General features: G+C 37.8%; 2 protein-coding genes across 2 annotated transcripts in view; both read left to right on the forward strand.

Annotated features, from left to right (window-relative positions):
• The first annotated feature begins 373 nt into the window (after window positions 1-373).
• On the forward strand, window positions 374-2,783 carry npm2a (nucleophosmin/nucleoplasmin, 2a). Its single transcript, XM_043246059.1, has 5 exons — window positions 374-725; window positions 813-895; window positions 1,967-2,077; window positions 2,156-2,249; window positions 2,437-2,783. The coding sequence occupies exons 1-5, from the start codon at window positions 614-616 to the stop codon at window positions 2,487-2,489; spliced, it is 453 nt and encodes a 150-aa protein (XP_043101994.1). The 5' UTR covers window positions 374-613; the 3' UTR covers window positions 2,490-2,783.
• A 140-nt stretch (window positions 2,784-2,923) lies between these two features.
• got1l1 (glutamic-oxaloacetic transaminase 1 like 1) overlaps window positions 2,924-15,335 on the forward strand; it is a 12,976-nt gene continuing 564 nt past the window's right edge. The window contains exons 1-8 of the mRNA XM_043246058.1: window positions 2,924-3,144; window positions 3,831-4,012; window positions 6,450-6,573; window positions 7,310-7,527; window positions 8,606-8,756; window positions 8,869-9,028; window positions 10,180-10,322; window positions 10,646-15,335. The exon at window positions 10,646-15,335 is cut by the window's right edge and continues 564 nt beyond it. Coding sequence (XP_043101993.1) covers window positions 3,033-3,144; window positions 3,831-4,012; window positions 6,450-6,573; window positions 7,310-7,527; window positions 8,606-8,756; window positions 8,869-9,028; window positions 10,180-10,322; window positions 10,646-10,785 — 1,230 coding nt within the window. The 5' untranslated portion in view covers window positions 2,924-3,032 and the 3' untranslated portion in view covers window positions 10,786-15,335. The remainder of the gene's footprint in view (window positions 3,145-3,830; window positions 4,013-6,449; window positions 6,574-7,309; window positions 7,528-8,605; window positions 8,757-8,868; window positions 9,029-10,179; window positions 10,323-10,645) is intronic.

Raw genomic sequence — 15,335 nt, forward strand, 5'->3', positions numbered from 1 at the left:
CTTGTTTAAAACCGACAGGTTGTTGTTTGAGGCGAAACGTTAAAGCTTCAGGCAAACTATACCCAAAAAATTTATAATTTTGACCAACAAAAAAAACATTAATAACATTAATTAATCCGCTAAATGCCCAGAATGATAGAGGCATCAGACTTCATTAAACAAATACATCTCGACAATAAATAAACCACAAAAACTAAAAAAAAAAAAAAAACAAATAAACGCAAACTAATTAATAAAAATATTTTTTGAAGAAACAAGTAGGTTTTCCTCAGGCGTCGCACGTGGTCGGAGGTCCTGGCGCGCCCTCTAGCGTCTGATGAGGCGAGTCACGCGCTCAGGAAAACACCTGAAGTTCATCATCAACAGATTCAATTTATCGTCCGTCTGCCCGCGGGGCTTTCCCTCGCCGTTTACAGGTGCGCGTCCGTGTGAACGACACCGTTTACGTTAACGTTCGACCTTTCCTGCAGCTAGTTAATATACTGATCTAGTCTGCGCGGCGCTGATTGATTTATCAGGGAAAGGGATATCAAGCGTGAATATACTGACTCGTTGTGAAAAAAAAAAGTGCATAACGACTCTCTTATCGCGTCGTTTCACCTCAGCAGCGGTCATGTTCTCTGAAATGAGAAGCTGTTTTATCGAAAACGACTCGGTAGATTCAATCAGTCTGTCTGAATTCTCCAGCTCGTCGTCTGTGTCTGACAGAGCATGTGTTCAATGGGGTAAGATCGTGTCTCTCCTGCGCAACGAGCCTTTTGTACTGCCGGGGTTATATTAGTCGCTTTTACTTGCTCTTTCTTTCCGGTAAGGTTGCGTGCTCTGTGGCTCTGAGACCACAGCTGTCTTTCAAGCAGAAAATGACCTTCTGGAGAACCAGTTTTTCATCAAAACGGTAACCTAGACTTGGGCCTTCACAGTCCATCCCAGCATAGAAACTTAATATTTACTCGCCTTCGTGTCTTCACAAACTCGTAGGACTTCTCCTCCTCCTCCTCTTCTTCTTTTGTGTGTTACTCCGCTCTCCCTCCAGCGAGCTTTTTAATCGCCGCGAGTGAATCGTTAATGATTTGAACTCGAGTACCGGGTTTATGAACGATTCGTTTTATCGTTCGATTCACTGAATCGTTCTAGTCGGTCATTGTTGATTCATGAATCAAAATCGCATCTAAAATTAAGGGTTTTATTTACATATCTGCACTGTGTATATATAAAAAGCGTATTTATATGCTTGTTTTATATTACACAAATATATTTAAGAAGCATTTGTTAAATATTATTTATATGTTTGTAAAAAAAACTTATTAATGATTCAATGCATCCATTATAATTGTTTGATAACACCACAATATGCAAACACAGCCATGTTAGGTTTTTTTTTTCTTGTTTGATTTTATCGTGGACAAAAAAAATGTATTTTATTTGCCAAAGTGATGTGGAAAAAAACTGTGTCGGTCCCTGGAGCTACTTGTGATGATGATTTTGTTTTTCAGCCATCTCTCCCGTTAGTCATTTGTGACCGGACTGTTGATTTAATGATTAGAAATGGAGAACTGCATTCGTGAATGAATCGTATTGTTCAATTCGTCGACTCTCTCTCGTCTGTTACTTTCATGAATGGAACATGCTCATCAATGTGCAAAGGCAGCCATGTTTGTCATTCATTCATCCGTGGCTTGATGATAATGTGCAGGAGTGATTAAAAACGAATGCGACAGACTCTGTGATTTTTATTTCGTAATCCACACATTCTCTCATTGTAATAAAACCCACCGGGATATTTAAGCTCCCGTGTTTATGGGTCATTTACGGTTTGTTTCACGAAGGTGAGTAAATTACTTTCTTAATGGATCGTTCAAAAAGTGTAATCATTAAAGTGTATGAGTCTGATGACCTACGCCCGCATCCGTAGTCCTCAGCCGGTTTACCATTCCAGTGTAAAATGACCTGATTTCTATTTCAACAGATATGTCTTAGTGAGGAGGCCGGAGACGAGATGCATATCGTGGCCGTCTGTGATGGTGTGGGGTCTTCCAAACCACTGCCTATTGCTACCCTCCGACACTGTATGCCAATGGTGAATCCTTGCGGCTGATAGTTTGATTGAACGTTTTCATAAACCGCCTATCTAAGACTATTTTGTCGAATGTCGCAGATCAGTTTTCCCAATTTGGAGCTCATTCCCCCGGTCACCTTTAAACTGTGCTCGGGCAAAGGACCCGTGTTCATCTCCGCTCAGCATGTAACGTGTAAGTGCTTGCATTGGAATATGTATGCTTTTTATTTTGGCTAGCAAAAAGTCAGTATTTATAACATTTTGACTCCCCAAAACATTAGTATTTGAATGTTTAAAGAACAAATACAAATTTGGTTTTGTGTTTTTAAGGTGAAATGGTGCTCAGTAATGATTTTTTTGTTTGTTTGTTCTTTTTGCAGTGAATCCCATTGAGATCGTGGAGGAGGAGGAGGAGGAGGATGAAGATGATTAAATGCCGGCGATGAGAGCTTATTTTGACCTTATGAACCGTAAAGGGGCAGCTATTGTGCCAGTTTAGTTACTGAATCATCAAGGTGTTCAGCAACAAGGACAAAAACAGCATCAACTTCAAGTGTTTTAAGGCTAATGAAAGACAGTAATAAAATACAAGTCTCGGGGTGTAAATAATATCACTATTTTATCTGATGTATTTTTCCCTTGGTGTACACCGAGCTGCTTCGCACGCTATTTTTAATAAAACACGCGTTGACTTGAAGTGAGAAATAAAGTATTTACTGCTGGTGAAGATTCGTGAATCCTGCTTTCGGCAGCCTGTTAATTAAAAAGTCATTGTTATGATTTCGCACTTTGATTTTTTTTTAGGTTAGTGGAAGGTATGAAACCGTGACCCGCGGCAGAGTTTATGCGAGCTGTTGCTAGGAAACAGTCGCGCATCCAAGCAACAGACGGTAAACAAACCCTCGCGCGTGGTCGTCGAGACGGAGCTGCGGGGTGACGCTGTTTACCGTGAGGAGAGAAGGCAGCGCGGCGCAAGATGTCCGACCGCTCCGTGTTTGACGGCGCGGTGTTCGTGTCGTCTGAAATCAAGCTTCTAGGGGATTTCAAGCGAGACACGCACCCTGATAAAGTCAATCTAGCGGGGAGGGGTGAGTGATTTTACTGCCTCTGCCCCGCACTGGACACGGACTGCTGCCTGTAATGATGATGGCTCATAAAAAAAAAAAAAAACCTATGAAACCAAAATAGAATTTTTAGCCCCTTAAGGTCATTTACAGCACTATGCAAATATACTTACAAAAAGTTAGAAATACAGGAAAGTAGCTCATTATGATGCAGTTGTCACGAGCTGCCAAATACCACATACCTTTAATAGAAACAATAATAAATAAAAGGTATATTTACACTACGGATTAAAAGTCTTTTCATTTTATGCCTCATTTTTTTGTCTCCATGTTTTTTTTTATAATTAAAAGACATTAAGAAGCTTAATGATTTAGTCTCTCTCTCTCTCTCTCTATATATATACACACACACACACTTTTATTTATATATATATATATATATATATATATATATATATATATATTTCCTTTTTTTTTTTTGACAGCAAATTAGATTACAAAATAAATTGTAATATTTAACAATATTACCATTTGTGCTCTATTTTTTTTATCAAATAATTGCAGCTTTGATGTGCAAAAAATACTAATCTAAAAAACATGAAATAATATTAAGCGTTCCATACCAAGCTTCTGTTGTAGTTCTTAATTTCTTCTAATGCACATATCAGTGCCTGTTTATAATCAAATGTACATTTTTGATCTTTCTGTAGAGTATGTCGGAGAGCATGGTCACATCGCATGGCTTCCTCTTGTACGAAAAGTCAAGCAGCAAATTGCCGCAGACCCAACTCTACCCCCAGTGTACCCACCTATCCTCGGGATCCCAGAATTCATCAGAAGGGCCACCGAACTTGCACTGGGCAAAGATAGCCCTGCGATCATGGAAAGCAGGGTAACATCCTTTTATTTATTTTCAGCAACTGACGTCACACTGTAGACCATCTTTCTATAAAATACAGTCCCACAATTGTTAAAAGCACAGTTTTTCCCGGTCCCGACTGTGAGCAACAGCTCAAGCTGAATACACTGATAGCGCGCGGGAGGCTGAGTACAAACCCACTGTGTAGTTTGTTTGTAGATGCTGTAAAGCCGGTCCCTTTCAACGCTATCTGAAAATGTCAGTGCAAGCTGTAAACCACATATAGCTTTTGATTATTGAAGTACAGAGATAATGTGACGCAAATGGGTTAGTCACCCACTTCAGACATTAAAGATACTGGAGCTGAATACAAACTAACCTCCACTGATCGCTTTGCTGTTATTAAACTGGTTAGCACTCAAGTTTTAATATTCCTGTTAAAACAATTAAAGGCCTGACACAAACCTCAAACCCATTTCCTTCCTTCTTAAGCTTTTCAACCAGGTCCAGAGGTTTTAAACAAGTAAGGATTTCCTACCATAGGTCATGTGTACCCCAGGGGGTACTTAAGGTTGTTAAACCTAAAAAACTGAAATGATGACTCTTGGTTTCTTTTATGAATTTGACATTTGGTCTTTGTCAGAGAAGGTTTCTCCTTGATTGTCCCCCAGAACTGTTAAAACTTGTGGCAGACAAACAAGCTCAGGTGTCTTATTACGGCGAGTCTGTTTTTCACACACAGTCACGATTGGGCGTCATGTCCAGTTCATGTGATGTTTGCGCAGAGATCGTTTTGAATGCAACTTCAAAAACTGTCTGATCGTTTAAATGCATGATCTGTGCATTCATGCATTTATCAAAAGAAACACAGTAATTAAGATACACATTTCTTGCTTTCCCTGACAATATAACCCATGACCTCCATGTTCTACAGTTTCAATCAACAGGGATACTTGATTATTTCATGTAATTAGTTGAGATTATTTGCTTTTAAAAAAAATGCTAAAAATATACATTTTGGGTGATGAAATATTAATATTTGCATGTTCTGTTTATAATCTGGGTCCCCATGCACACTAAATGAAATATGTAGCACAAAAGGGGTTTTCCTCTCTTAGCCGTGCTTTGGGGACTGTTCACAAATATGTGTTTTGGCATTTACTGCACTTCTTTTTGTAGTGTTTTTTTTATGCTGAAAACAATGTCGTTCCATTGTTTTTCTGACTTTTGACCATTGTGCTAGCATCTTTCACAGTGCCTCACACATTACACAGCATTCTAAAAATACAATAATTTTTACAATCAAAATGTTTGCATGTTAATTGATATTGACGGTGTATTTGGTCTTCACGGATCTGAGGTGTGTTTCCCAGAAACATCTATGGCCGCAAGTTCCGTCAATACCAAAATCATCTTGCGACCATAGTTACTGCAGCTAACGATGTTTTGAGGAAAGCATCCCAGATCTGCTACACACACTGCTGCTGCTGTGGAGCAAGTACTTGCTACTGACAGTGGATACACAGACTTGCTGTGAGCATGTAAAGCTACCTCATAAATCATGTTGATCTAGACCAGTGGTTGCCAACCATGTTCCTGGAGGCCCCCCAACACTGCATGTTTTCTATGTCTCCTTAATCAAACACACCTGATTCGGATCCTCAGCTTATTGGTAGAAACTCCAAGACCTAAAATGGGTGTGTTAGACAAAGTGGTTGGGAACCACTGATCTAGACAAGTGGAGATTTAGAGAAGTCAACATTGAATATCAGGCTATTTAAATGTTAAGCAAGCATTCTCATTGGCTAATCAACTTTTACGCCATAAACTACTCACCCCCAAGCCATCCTAGGTGTATATGACTTTCTTTCAGATGAAAACAGTCAGAGTTTTTTTTTTTTTTTTTTTAAGTTATTTTCCGTAAGAATGCAGAGTTCAGGCTTCTTGGCTGACCTTGACCCGACGTATAATGCAACTTATGTCCTACGTCGTACATCTAGTCAGTAGTCAGCCAGGAACCAGAAATCTGGGCTCTCGCAGAAATTAATCAGAAGTCAGTTATTTGCATTATAATTTTAAAACTAGATTTTTTTTTTTTGCTTTAGAGGACACGTGATAACCCCCGAAGGTGTAAAGGTTAGTTTTACTTTGCAGTGCTTGTGAATATATTCAATTTACAGAGCTTCGAAATAATGGCCGCTATCCACCAGCAATACCAAGCTTGAAAGAGCCAGGATAACTTTTAAAAAAAACTCAGACTGTGGCTTGGGGGTGAGTGGTTTATGGTGCAATTTAAATTTTTTGGGTGAACTTTTCCTTTAATGGGTGTTTCTGGTTTGGCATTTAATTAAAGGTACTTGATTCTTGCTGGGGGGCCGAATAAGACACAAGTGAGTAGGGGAAAAACTTATATTGTGGGTTTCATTTCCAACTGACCAGCTCAGATGAAATGTGTTTGGAAATGTGGTAGGTGTTTGGCGTCCAAACAGTTGGATGTACTGGAGCAGTGCGTCTGGGTGCTGAGTTACTGAGATCCTGCTACTGTTCAAGCTCTTCCTGGAGTGGGACCATCTTGCTCTCCTCTCCCTGTGATGGTCTGTACAAAATGTGCACATGCCATGCAAAAATTGTTCTGAAATTAATTGTAATGTTGCTTTAAATGGGTTACAGCTTAAAACGTCTAAACATCTTATTCATTGTACCATTAAACTTGAAACAAAGTCTCCATCCAGGCATAATATAGCAGTCAATAAAATAGCAGATTGACTGAATCAATAAGCTCTTGTTTTACCTGAGACTTCAGTCTTTATGATAATGTCGACCTTTACGCTCATTTACATTTTAAGAGGTAGAATGTCATGTGAAAAAACTATATTGTTAGTGGCTCCTCAACACAAGCCTGACTTAAACAGAATGCCCGTCTATTCAACATGTGCATCTCAAATAAATTCATAAAAATAAGCCATTTATGATGTTTTTGTATCAATATTTATATATTGATCCTTGGCCATTTGAGATACAATTTCAATGGAAACATTATTTGCATGAGGTTAGAATCATGAATGAATTTACAGCATTTCAACAACTTCGACTCGCATATTAGAAGCCCCGTCGAGCCAAATGGTACCAACAAAATAAGACCGATGATCTGTACTGTGAACTTTACATTGTAATTTAAATAAGACCTTACGAAGAGCTCGTGCGACCCTTGAATATATGCACAGGCAGTCATAACACAGTCCTTTACGTATTCCAGTGTTGCCATTTACACTCAAACATTTGATTTTTAAATATGCAGTTGTAACCCACAACTCTCTTTTTTTCTCAAAGACTCACTGGTTGGCACTTTTAAGGCGGCGGGGATCGAGGATGTGCGACATTATCGATACTGGGATGCAGAATCCAATGGAGTGTGTGTGGAAAACATGGTGCGTGACTTGGAGAATGCCCCCGAACGATGTGTGGTGGTCCTGTTTGCTTCCGGCCACCGTCCCACCGGGGCTGAACTTTCTCAGGAGGATTGGAAACGTGTGGCTGAAGTCATAGTGGTACGATCTCACGAACACGAAACTGAGCTTTAAAACTGAGAGAGTTGTATAATAATTCACAGCGATCATTATCAGGTGTGTGAGGCCTTCAGTTAGACCCTTCAGGGTAAGAGCAATTATACTTCAGCTTCGCTAAAATTTTCTTTCATGTTTTCCTATCCATAATTCATAGTCTGTATGCAGTGTTGTTAAAACAAGTAAACAAATAGTTATGGTTAATAAATCAGATGTACTGGGTACAATGGGGCTACAGACACACACCTCATGAAACTTGCTTTTACTTTTTGTGCAGAAAAAAATCGGTATGTTTTTATTTAACATTTATGGAGCAAGACATTTAGTTAGAAGATAAATCATAAAAGTGTTTTTTTAAGACATATTAGATGATGAAGGCAGGAATGATGCAAATACTGACTAAAGTATTTTTAAGTTATTGCTTGCTTAAAACAATCAGCAAATGTTAAAAATAAATATAATGTTATTAAAATGTGTTATACTGTATGTAGAAAAGAAACAATGAAAGAATCTGATAGCTTTGAAGGACATCCCATAATAATTTAAAAAGACTTTACACTAATAACTTATTTTATGTGATGAATAGTAATTATTATGTTGATTATTGCGCCTTTAGTTACAGATACCATACTTTCACACATTCTTCAGGTATTTAAAAATAATTAATCGGTAATCATAATAATAATCCCCTTAAACAAAACAGAAAATCTTTGACTGAAACATATTTGACCATTTTATTGATTCTCATTTCCCATGTAATAAAATAATATTAGATCAAATTATAGCACAGAATCTACGTTACATTGCTGCCCACGACCAGGATCACAGAGCACTTAAATACGCAAATGTTTAGGAAATTGCCGCAAGTTTTTCTCCCCTTTTTTCCCTAATACTAGGCTTTGATCTCACTATGGTTAGGTTATATATAGCATAGTTCAAGCTTTTACCAGTAATAGCCATAGAGTGGGTGAGTAGCATTTGATATATAATGCTCCTCTAAATGAAGCACCTGTTAAGTATAAGTCAGTCTTTCAATCCTATTCTGTCTCTTCCTCTCGATTAGAAGCAGCAGTTATTTCCATTCTTCTTGATGTCTGGCCAAGGCTTGTGCAGTGGTTCTCCTGAGCAAGACGCCTGGCCCGTTCGCCACTGTGTGTCTTTGGGGCTTGAACTTCTCTGCGCTCAGTCTTTTTCTCACAACTTTGGCCTTTACGGTGCGTTTACCACTTGTAATTGGGTTACAGTTTAGATATTACTCCAGACACATGTCTAAATGTGATTTACATGGTACGCTATAAGACTTATTCTGGATATCCATGTTGATAGGCGAGAGAGTAGGGCATCTTCTCTGCGTGTTACAGCAGAACCTGCTGGCCGTACAATCTCAAGCTGAGAAACACGTTCAGAAGCTGTGGTCCTGCCCACCGATGGAAGGGGCCAGGGTGGTTGCCACCATATTAAATAATCCTGCCCATCTAGTTGAGTGGTAAGATTTCATTTATCATTTTTGCCATGATTAAAATGCTCATTTAATGTCTGTGCTGTACTGTGTGTTCTTTGCACTACACCTCACCTGCTCTTATTTTGATGCGCATTTTGCATATAGCATAAAATAACAACCTGGTCTCATAAAAATATTTACCTCTGTGCACTTTTTGTGCAACACCGTTTTTGCGTACCTTACTGCATGTTTCATTGCAGTTTTAAAGAGAAATGTCCACTGTCAGTGGCACTAAAACATGGGTTACGTCAATACGTGAACCCTGGCACATTTTTATTACGTTGATAGGGGTACGTATTCCTGTTTTTATTACGGTGCATCAATTATGTATTGCAATGGCTCAAAATTTAAATATCCGTGCACTGTCACTAAAAGCTAGCTTATACCTTATATCCAAAACTACCCAAGTGTTAACAAATGCAAATGATATAAAAACACGTAACATTAATAATGTTTCGAAAAACAATAAAATCAAGTCATTGTGTGAAAATTAAGCTTTATTAATCGAAAAATCGTGAGATGTGCCTGTGAACTCCTAAGTGTGAGACACAGTGGCCTCAAAGTCACAATTATGTCTTTTGTTATTCCGTTGTAGAAAACAAGCTTCTTTATGAATGCCATTCCACACTAATACGCTCAAAACAACAAACCAAATGCCATGTGCAAACAAATGATGAGTTTCTTGAATTTCAATCGGTTTTGATTTGCTTAAGAACGGCTTGCTGTGTTTTCTCTGCCATTTCGTTTGACATTTTATCGCATACTGCAAAAACATTCATACATTATAGGTGTGGCTTAAGTATACGAATGCAGTCTGCGTGGCCATGAATTTAAAAAGCCTTTTACTATTAGAACATCTGATTGCCACGGTCTCGTTTTACATCAAAGCTGCCTGAACAGATGAGTGTGTTCTTGACCGTGAGCATTTCAGTTAAACGTAGTGTTCAGATGCAGTGAGAAATCAATTACCTCTGAAACTGGCATTGCAAATTTAAAACATCTCTTTACGGACATTACACTTGTGATTATGATTTTGAGATGAACAAGTGCCCAAGGCTTTCTATTCTTTACGCAGAAACTGAAATTAAAAACTGCTCTTTTTATTATTCAGCAAATGAGTCTGAAGTTTTTCTCAGGCAGGAGAGCGTGAAGGCCATGGCTGAGCGCTGCATGCTAATCCGAGAGCGTCTGCGTGAGAGACTGAGGCTGTTGGGTGGTCCGTGGCACTGGGATCACATAATAAAACCTGGAGGGCTTTATTGCTGCTTCGGATTTAAAAGTGAGTGATACGTTACAAAGAGGAGCTCAATGATACAGTATGCATTTAAAGGGTTAGTTTGCTGTCTTCGCGCAAAAAGTATTCTCGTAGAAGTTGAGCCACTGATTTATTGACTGTTTTACCGATGTATTTAAGTTTCTGGAGGTGCTAACATTTTCTGTTGCTTTCTGTGGAGGGTGAGAAAGCTCTTTGAAAATATCTAGTTTGTGTAGAAGATTAACAAAGGTCTTACAGGTTAGGAACAAATATTAATTTTATTTTGGGGTGAACTAACCCATTAAATGCAGGTCTGAATCACAGTAATTAATCTTTTTTATGTTCAGGTCAACAGGTTGAGTTCCTGGTTCACAAGAAACATATCTACGTGTTACCCAACGGCTGTCTGAACGTCAGTGCCATTAACAGCCGTAACCTGGACTATGTCGCTGAATCCATACATCAAGTCTTAAGCTCTCAGCTCTGATCTGACTTCACTGAAACGTCTCTTCATCTGTAGCACGGCTTTTATCAGCTTTGAGAATTGCTGTCTTTGAGACATGTGTGCATTTCCAGTATATTCAAAAGAACTGTTGTAGGCTTAACTTGTAATGAAGGCTACAATAGAGAGCAGCAATATGCGTTACTGGTTTCCAATTTTCGTACTTATTTGTTATTTTGTTTGATATTTATATTCGTAGGACAGACTGTTTTTGATAGGGCCGAAAGAAAAAACTCAAGAAATAAAAGTAAATCTGTATATCACAGTGTGATGCCAGTTAACAAGTAACATTCTCACATTTCTCTCACATACAACACTTAGAAGAGTATTCATTACCATATTCACACATCGGTATCCAAGACATGTAATGGCATGGCCTGAAATGAAAGATGACATTTTTTTAAATCAGCTGTTTATTTTAATTTTTTTTCCCCCAGTTTTTAAAAATTAGCTAAAAAGTACAAAAAGAGACAGATTAGATTTGAATATATTTGTAATCTGACCGTTACTTTTTATGATTAAACTGTGTGCTGAATTATTAGGTAAATAGATTTTCTGGTCATATTTTTTTTCCACTTTACCAATTCTAAACCACATCAATCATAATAACTACTGGCTTTGTATTTAATCACTTAGAATTGATATATAATAGTCTAGAAGTCAAAAACTAATTTTATTCAGGTATGCCGAATTATTAGGCAGGTTTTCTTTTACAGATAAAATGAGCCTTAAAAAGACATTTATTTCAAACTAAAAGTTAAAACTTATTAAATGCCCATGAGAGGGATGCAATAATAGAATTTGCAAATAATAGAATTGCAACAGTGACCATCAGGAACTGTTTAGTCTCCAGCTCCAGAGTTTCCACAAGTGCAACGTGTCAGGATCTCAAGGACTTAAAGTTAAAAATGTAGAAAAAGTGAAATTGTCTAATATATGTGATAATGGTAGTGACATGAAAGTACAAAAAAATGTGCATGGAAATGTAAGAATGTAATATTTCAATGTTAAGTAATAAATGTGATGGGACATCATTGTAGTCTTTTTAAAATTGTGTTATGAAAATTAGAACAAAATGATCTTCTAGAATCTGTCAGAAAGTTTTAGGAGCTAATTTTGGCAAGACAGACTTTTGAGAGATTGCTCCTTACTGCCAAAATTCTGGAAGATATATTCTTCAAGAGTCCTTATTTTGCTAGTCACTCAAAATCTGCTTATGAAACCCATGAAAAATCAGTCACAACACTTCAGAATGTTATTCTTATTAAAGTACAATTTTTCAACTGTTTTGGGTCAATGGCCCAAAAAGTCAATTTCCTAGTTTAAATATAATCTATTTAAATGCATAGAGATCAAGAGTTCAAGCAATTAAACTGCAGCAAGTCAAGTCAACATTATTTAAACAGCCCTTTTTATGATACAGATTGTGTCAGTGTTTTGAAATGACTAAAACTCCATCAATCTTCCCTGACCAGACAAAACCAGCAGTTTAATTCTAGGCTGCAACAAAGTCCGATTGTGCAGAGATCTCATCTGAGGAAATGTCTCTGGGGCTCAAAGGATATAGTGTGTCATGTGTAACCACTCAGAATAAACTGTTATCATCCCTTTTGTGAATGGTAGCACAGTAGGGGATGTAAAGAAGTTACATTAGACCCTTAACGTTAACTATCTGGGACAGGATCCTGGAGTTTCTTCACACAGCATTGTTCTTGCTCTAGATTTGTATTTGAGCAACTGGTACCATAACTGGTTTTCTAGGAAAGAAAAATGACAAAACCTGCACGCAGTAATTTTAACTTGAATCATTGTAATTACCAATTATTTAAACATATATAACGTGCCTATTTAAATATATTACTTGAAGTTGTACTTAACATTTTTTGTTGAAGACAAATGGCATTTTGAAGGCATTTTGTTGGTCATTTTAAAAGGGTGACCTCCTTACTCTCACTAAATTTGTTGAATTGGGTCTGTCTTGTTCTTGTCATCCCCATCCACCTTATAATATACATGAAAGATAATAAGTTGCACATATTAAATGTATGCACAAACGAAAATACACACTTGTAGTTTTGATTGATGCCTTGAAGGACAGTCTCCTGTACACGGGTCACAGCAAAGTACAGATTTTGTTCTTACAGTCCGTTTAATTCATCTGTAATAAAAAAGCCCGGGATGCTACTAGAAGCGTCCGATGTCCTTGAAAAGTGTCTAGTGTCCACAGTGTATATAGTTACTGTGATATTTCGTATTATTGTTCTGTAAAATTGATAACATCATGGCCACAGCTTAGCAAAGCTGTTTCAGAGGATATATCTAAGTGTCCGATCGTGACAGAACAAGATGACTTTCACATTAAAAGTGACACACAATCTATTGTACTCGAAGATAAAACTGCAATTGATCAAAACCATTCCACCCGGGACAAACACAACTTCACTTACACTTACCCTTACCCTTATGGATTTCAAAACACTTAACAATAATCCAAGGTCATTACCTGAGCATGTGTCTTCTTGGACCTATTAGTCAGGTCTAATAGTCTCGTGCCGTTGTTCTCCACTGATAATTTACTGCTGTCTTTGTAAGGGACAGAGAGGACAGCAGCAGCAGGCCGCCCACACACTTCAGCACAATCTAGATACATCTGCTGAAGAATCAGTCATTTCCTCCACACAGTTTTTAGTTTCCTCGATTGATGACTCACAGCTCTCAACAAGCCAAGACGAATGTTTTTCTGGTTAACCATATGATTAGCATTCAAACTCCAGCGAGAGACATAAGTGCTTTGGTTTCCTGAATCAAAAAGCCTTTTGTTTCTAATATTCCGCATTATACTACAGCTTGCGATCTTTAATGCTTCAGTTGGTTGAATCGTGCTTTAAGTTCTAGAGTTCAGCAGCACTGGGACTCTGTGGCGCGTGATTTGTGCTCTGAGTGAACCCAGGTGAACAGACCTTAGTCTTTACGGCGGCTGGAGTTCTTGTGTAGGCATTTAATGTGTTTTGTTGTTGATGTTTTGGATGAATGGAAGAACAAGCAGTGTTGGGAACGTTAACGCAACTCATTTAAAACAACTTCAGCTCTACTTTTTTGAAATGTTTATTTGCACAGCTATGACAGGAAACACTGTCAAACAATGCCCTCAGGAAAAAAAACTTAAAAAAATTAAATCGTAGCCCACATAAACCCACATGCGAAAAAAAAGAATAAGCATTAAGTTCTATTCTTTGTTCTAAACTCCTGAAACATTGGTGTCCCATACCATAATATTGGTGTACCACATATGCAAGTGTGTGTGTTTGAAAATATTCAGATATAACCCCTTTTGTAATCATTAACATTTACTAACAGGAACTAGTTAAAAAACAGTCCCCAAGTCTTTTGAAGCGTATGATAGTATTGTGTAGAAACAGACTGTACATACTGTACAATACACTACTGTTCAGAAGATTGGGGCTGCTAAGATTTTGTTTGGTTTTTGTTTTTAAAAGAAGGCTCACCAAACAACTCAATTTGTTTGATTAAATACAGTTATCACAGCAAAATCTGTTTTGTATTTTACAATGTGTTAAATTCAACAACTCTTTTTAATTGTCCGATTTCTCATCATCAGTAACTCTGAAATGAACCCAATCACACGACACGAAACAGACAGATATTACATTGATAAGATGGTCAACAAAACGAAAGCGATGAAAAATGATGTAGAGGCCAGTGCTTTGTCCTTAAGCAGAAGGACTCGGGCACGTCAATCATTTTTTCCCCAGGGTGAGAGGAGTTCAGAGAAACAAGATCAGGTGCTTGGAGGATCACAGAGACTCTGCTATTATAGAAGAGTGCTCATTGAAAACCAGGAAGAAATATCTACACATTTCAACCTTTGTTTCCACGTCTCAAGAACAGGAGAAAGCCGAGATGTAATATGCCCTTGTCATGAGTGGTTTATACATAAAAGCACAATGCATTGTTCATCAGAAGCGTAGCAGCTTTTTTTTTTTGGTAGCACTTTGATGAGATTGGGTTGATGTTTAGAGCCGCTCTGGACGAGCATCGTTGCTCAAAATTGAATGCACCTCATCAATGACTTTCTATCAAGATTTTCCAGGTATTGTAAAGAGCGTTCTGAAAACATACTGAATTATTCAGTGGAACTGCTTGTGCAGACCTTTATTCAGAAGATGATTCAACAGTGAGAAATATTAGCGCGAAGAAGCTTTCAAAGATGTAACAGTGATCAGTGTGACAGTCATTTACACACACTTACGCCATTTGTGTAGTTTCTTGTAGTGCTTGAGATTGATTGATATGAGATTTTTTTTTTCTTCGTGGAACACAAAAGGAGATATTTTGAATATTGTGCTGATTGCTCTTTGTCGTTCAATTATAATAACCGGGGACTCTGGCTTTCATGCTTGAAAAACGGTCCCCGAGTGTTTTGAAGTATGTGACAGCTTTGTGTGAGAAAGGTTTGTTTTTTATTATATTATAAAAGGGAATGTATTACTGTGGTTCCAAGTTATTCTTCAGAA

This window comes from Puntigrus tetrazona, chromosome 8 (genome assembly GCF_018831695.1).
Source record: "Puntigrus tetrazona isolate hp1 chromosome 8, ASM1883169v1, whole genome shotgun sequence".
In the NCBI taxonomy this organism is placed as follows: domain Eukaryota; kingdom Metazoa; phylum Chordata; class Actinopteri; order Cypriniformes; family Cyprinidae; genus Puntigrus; species Puntigrus tetrazona.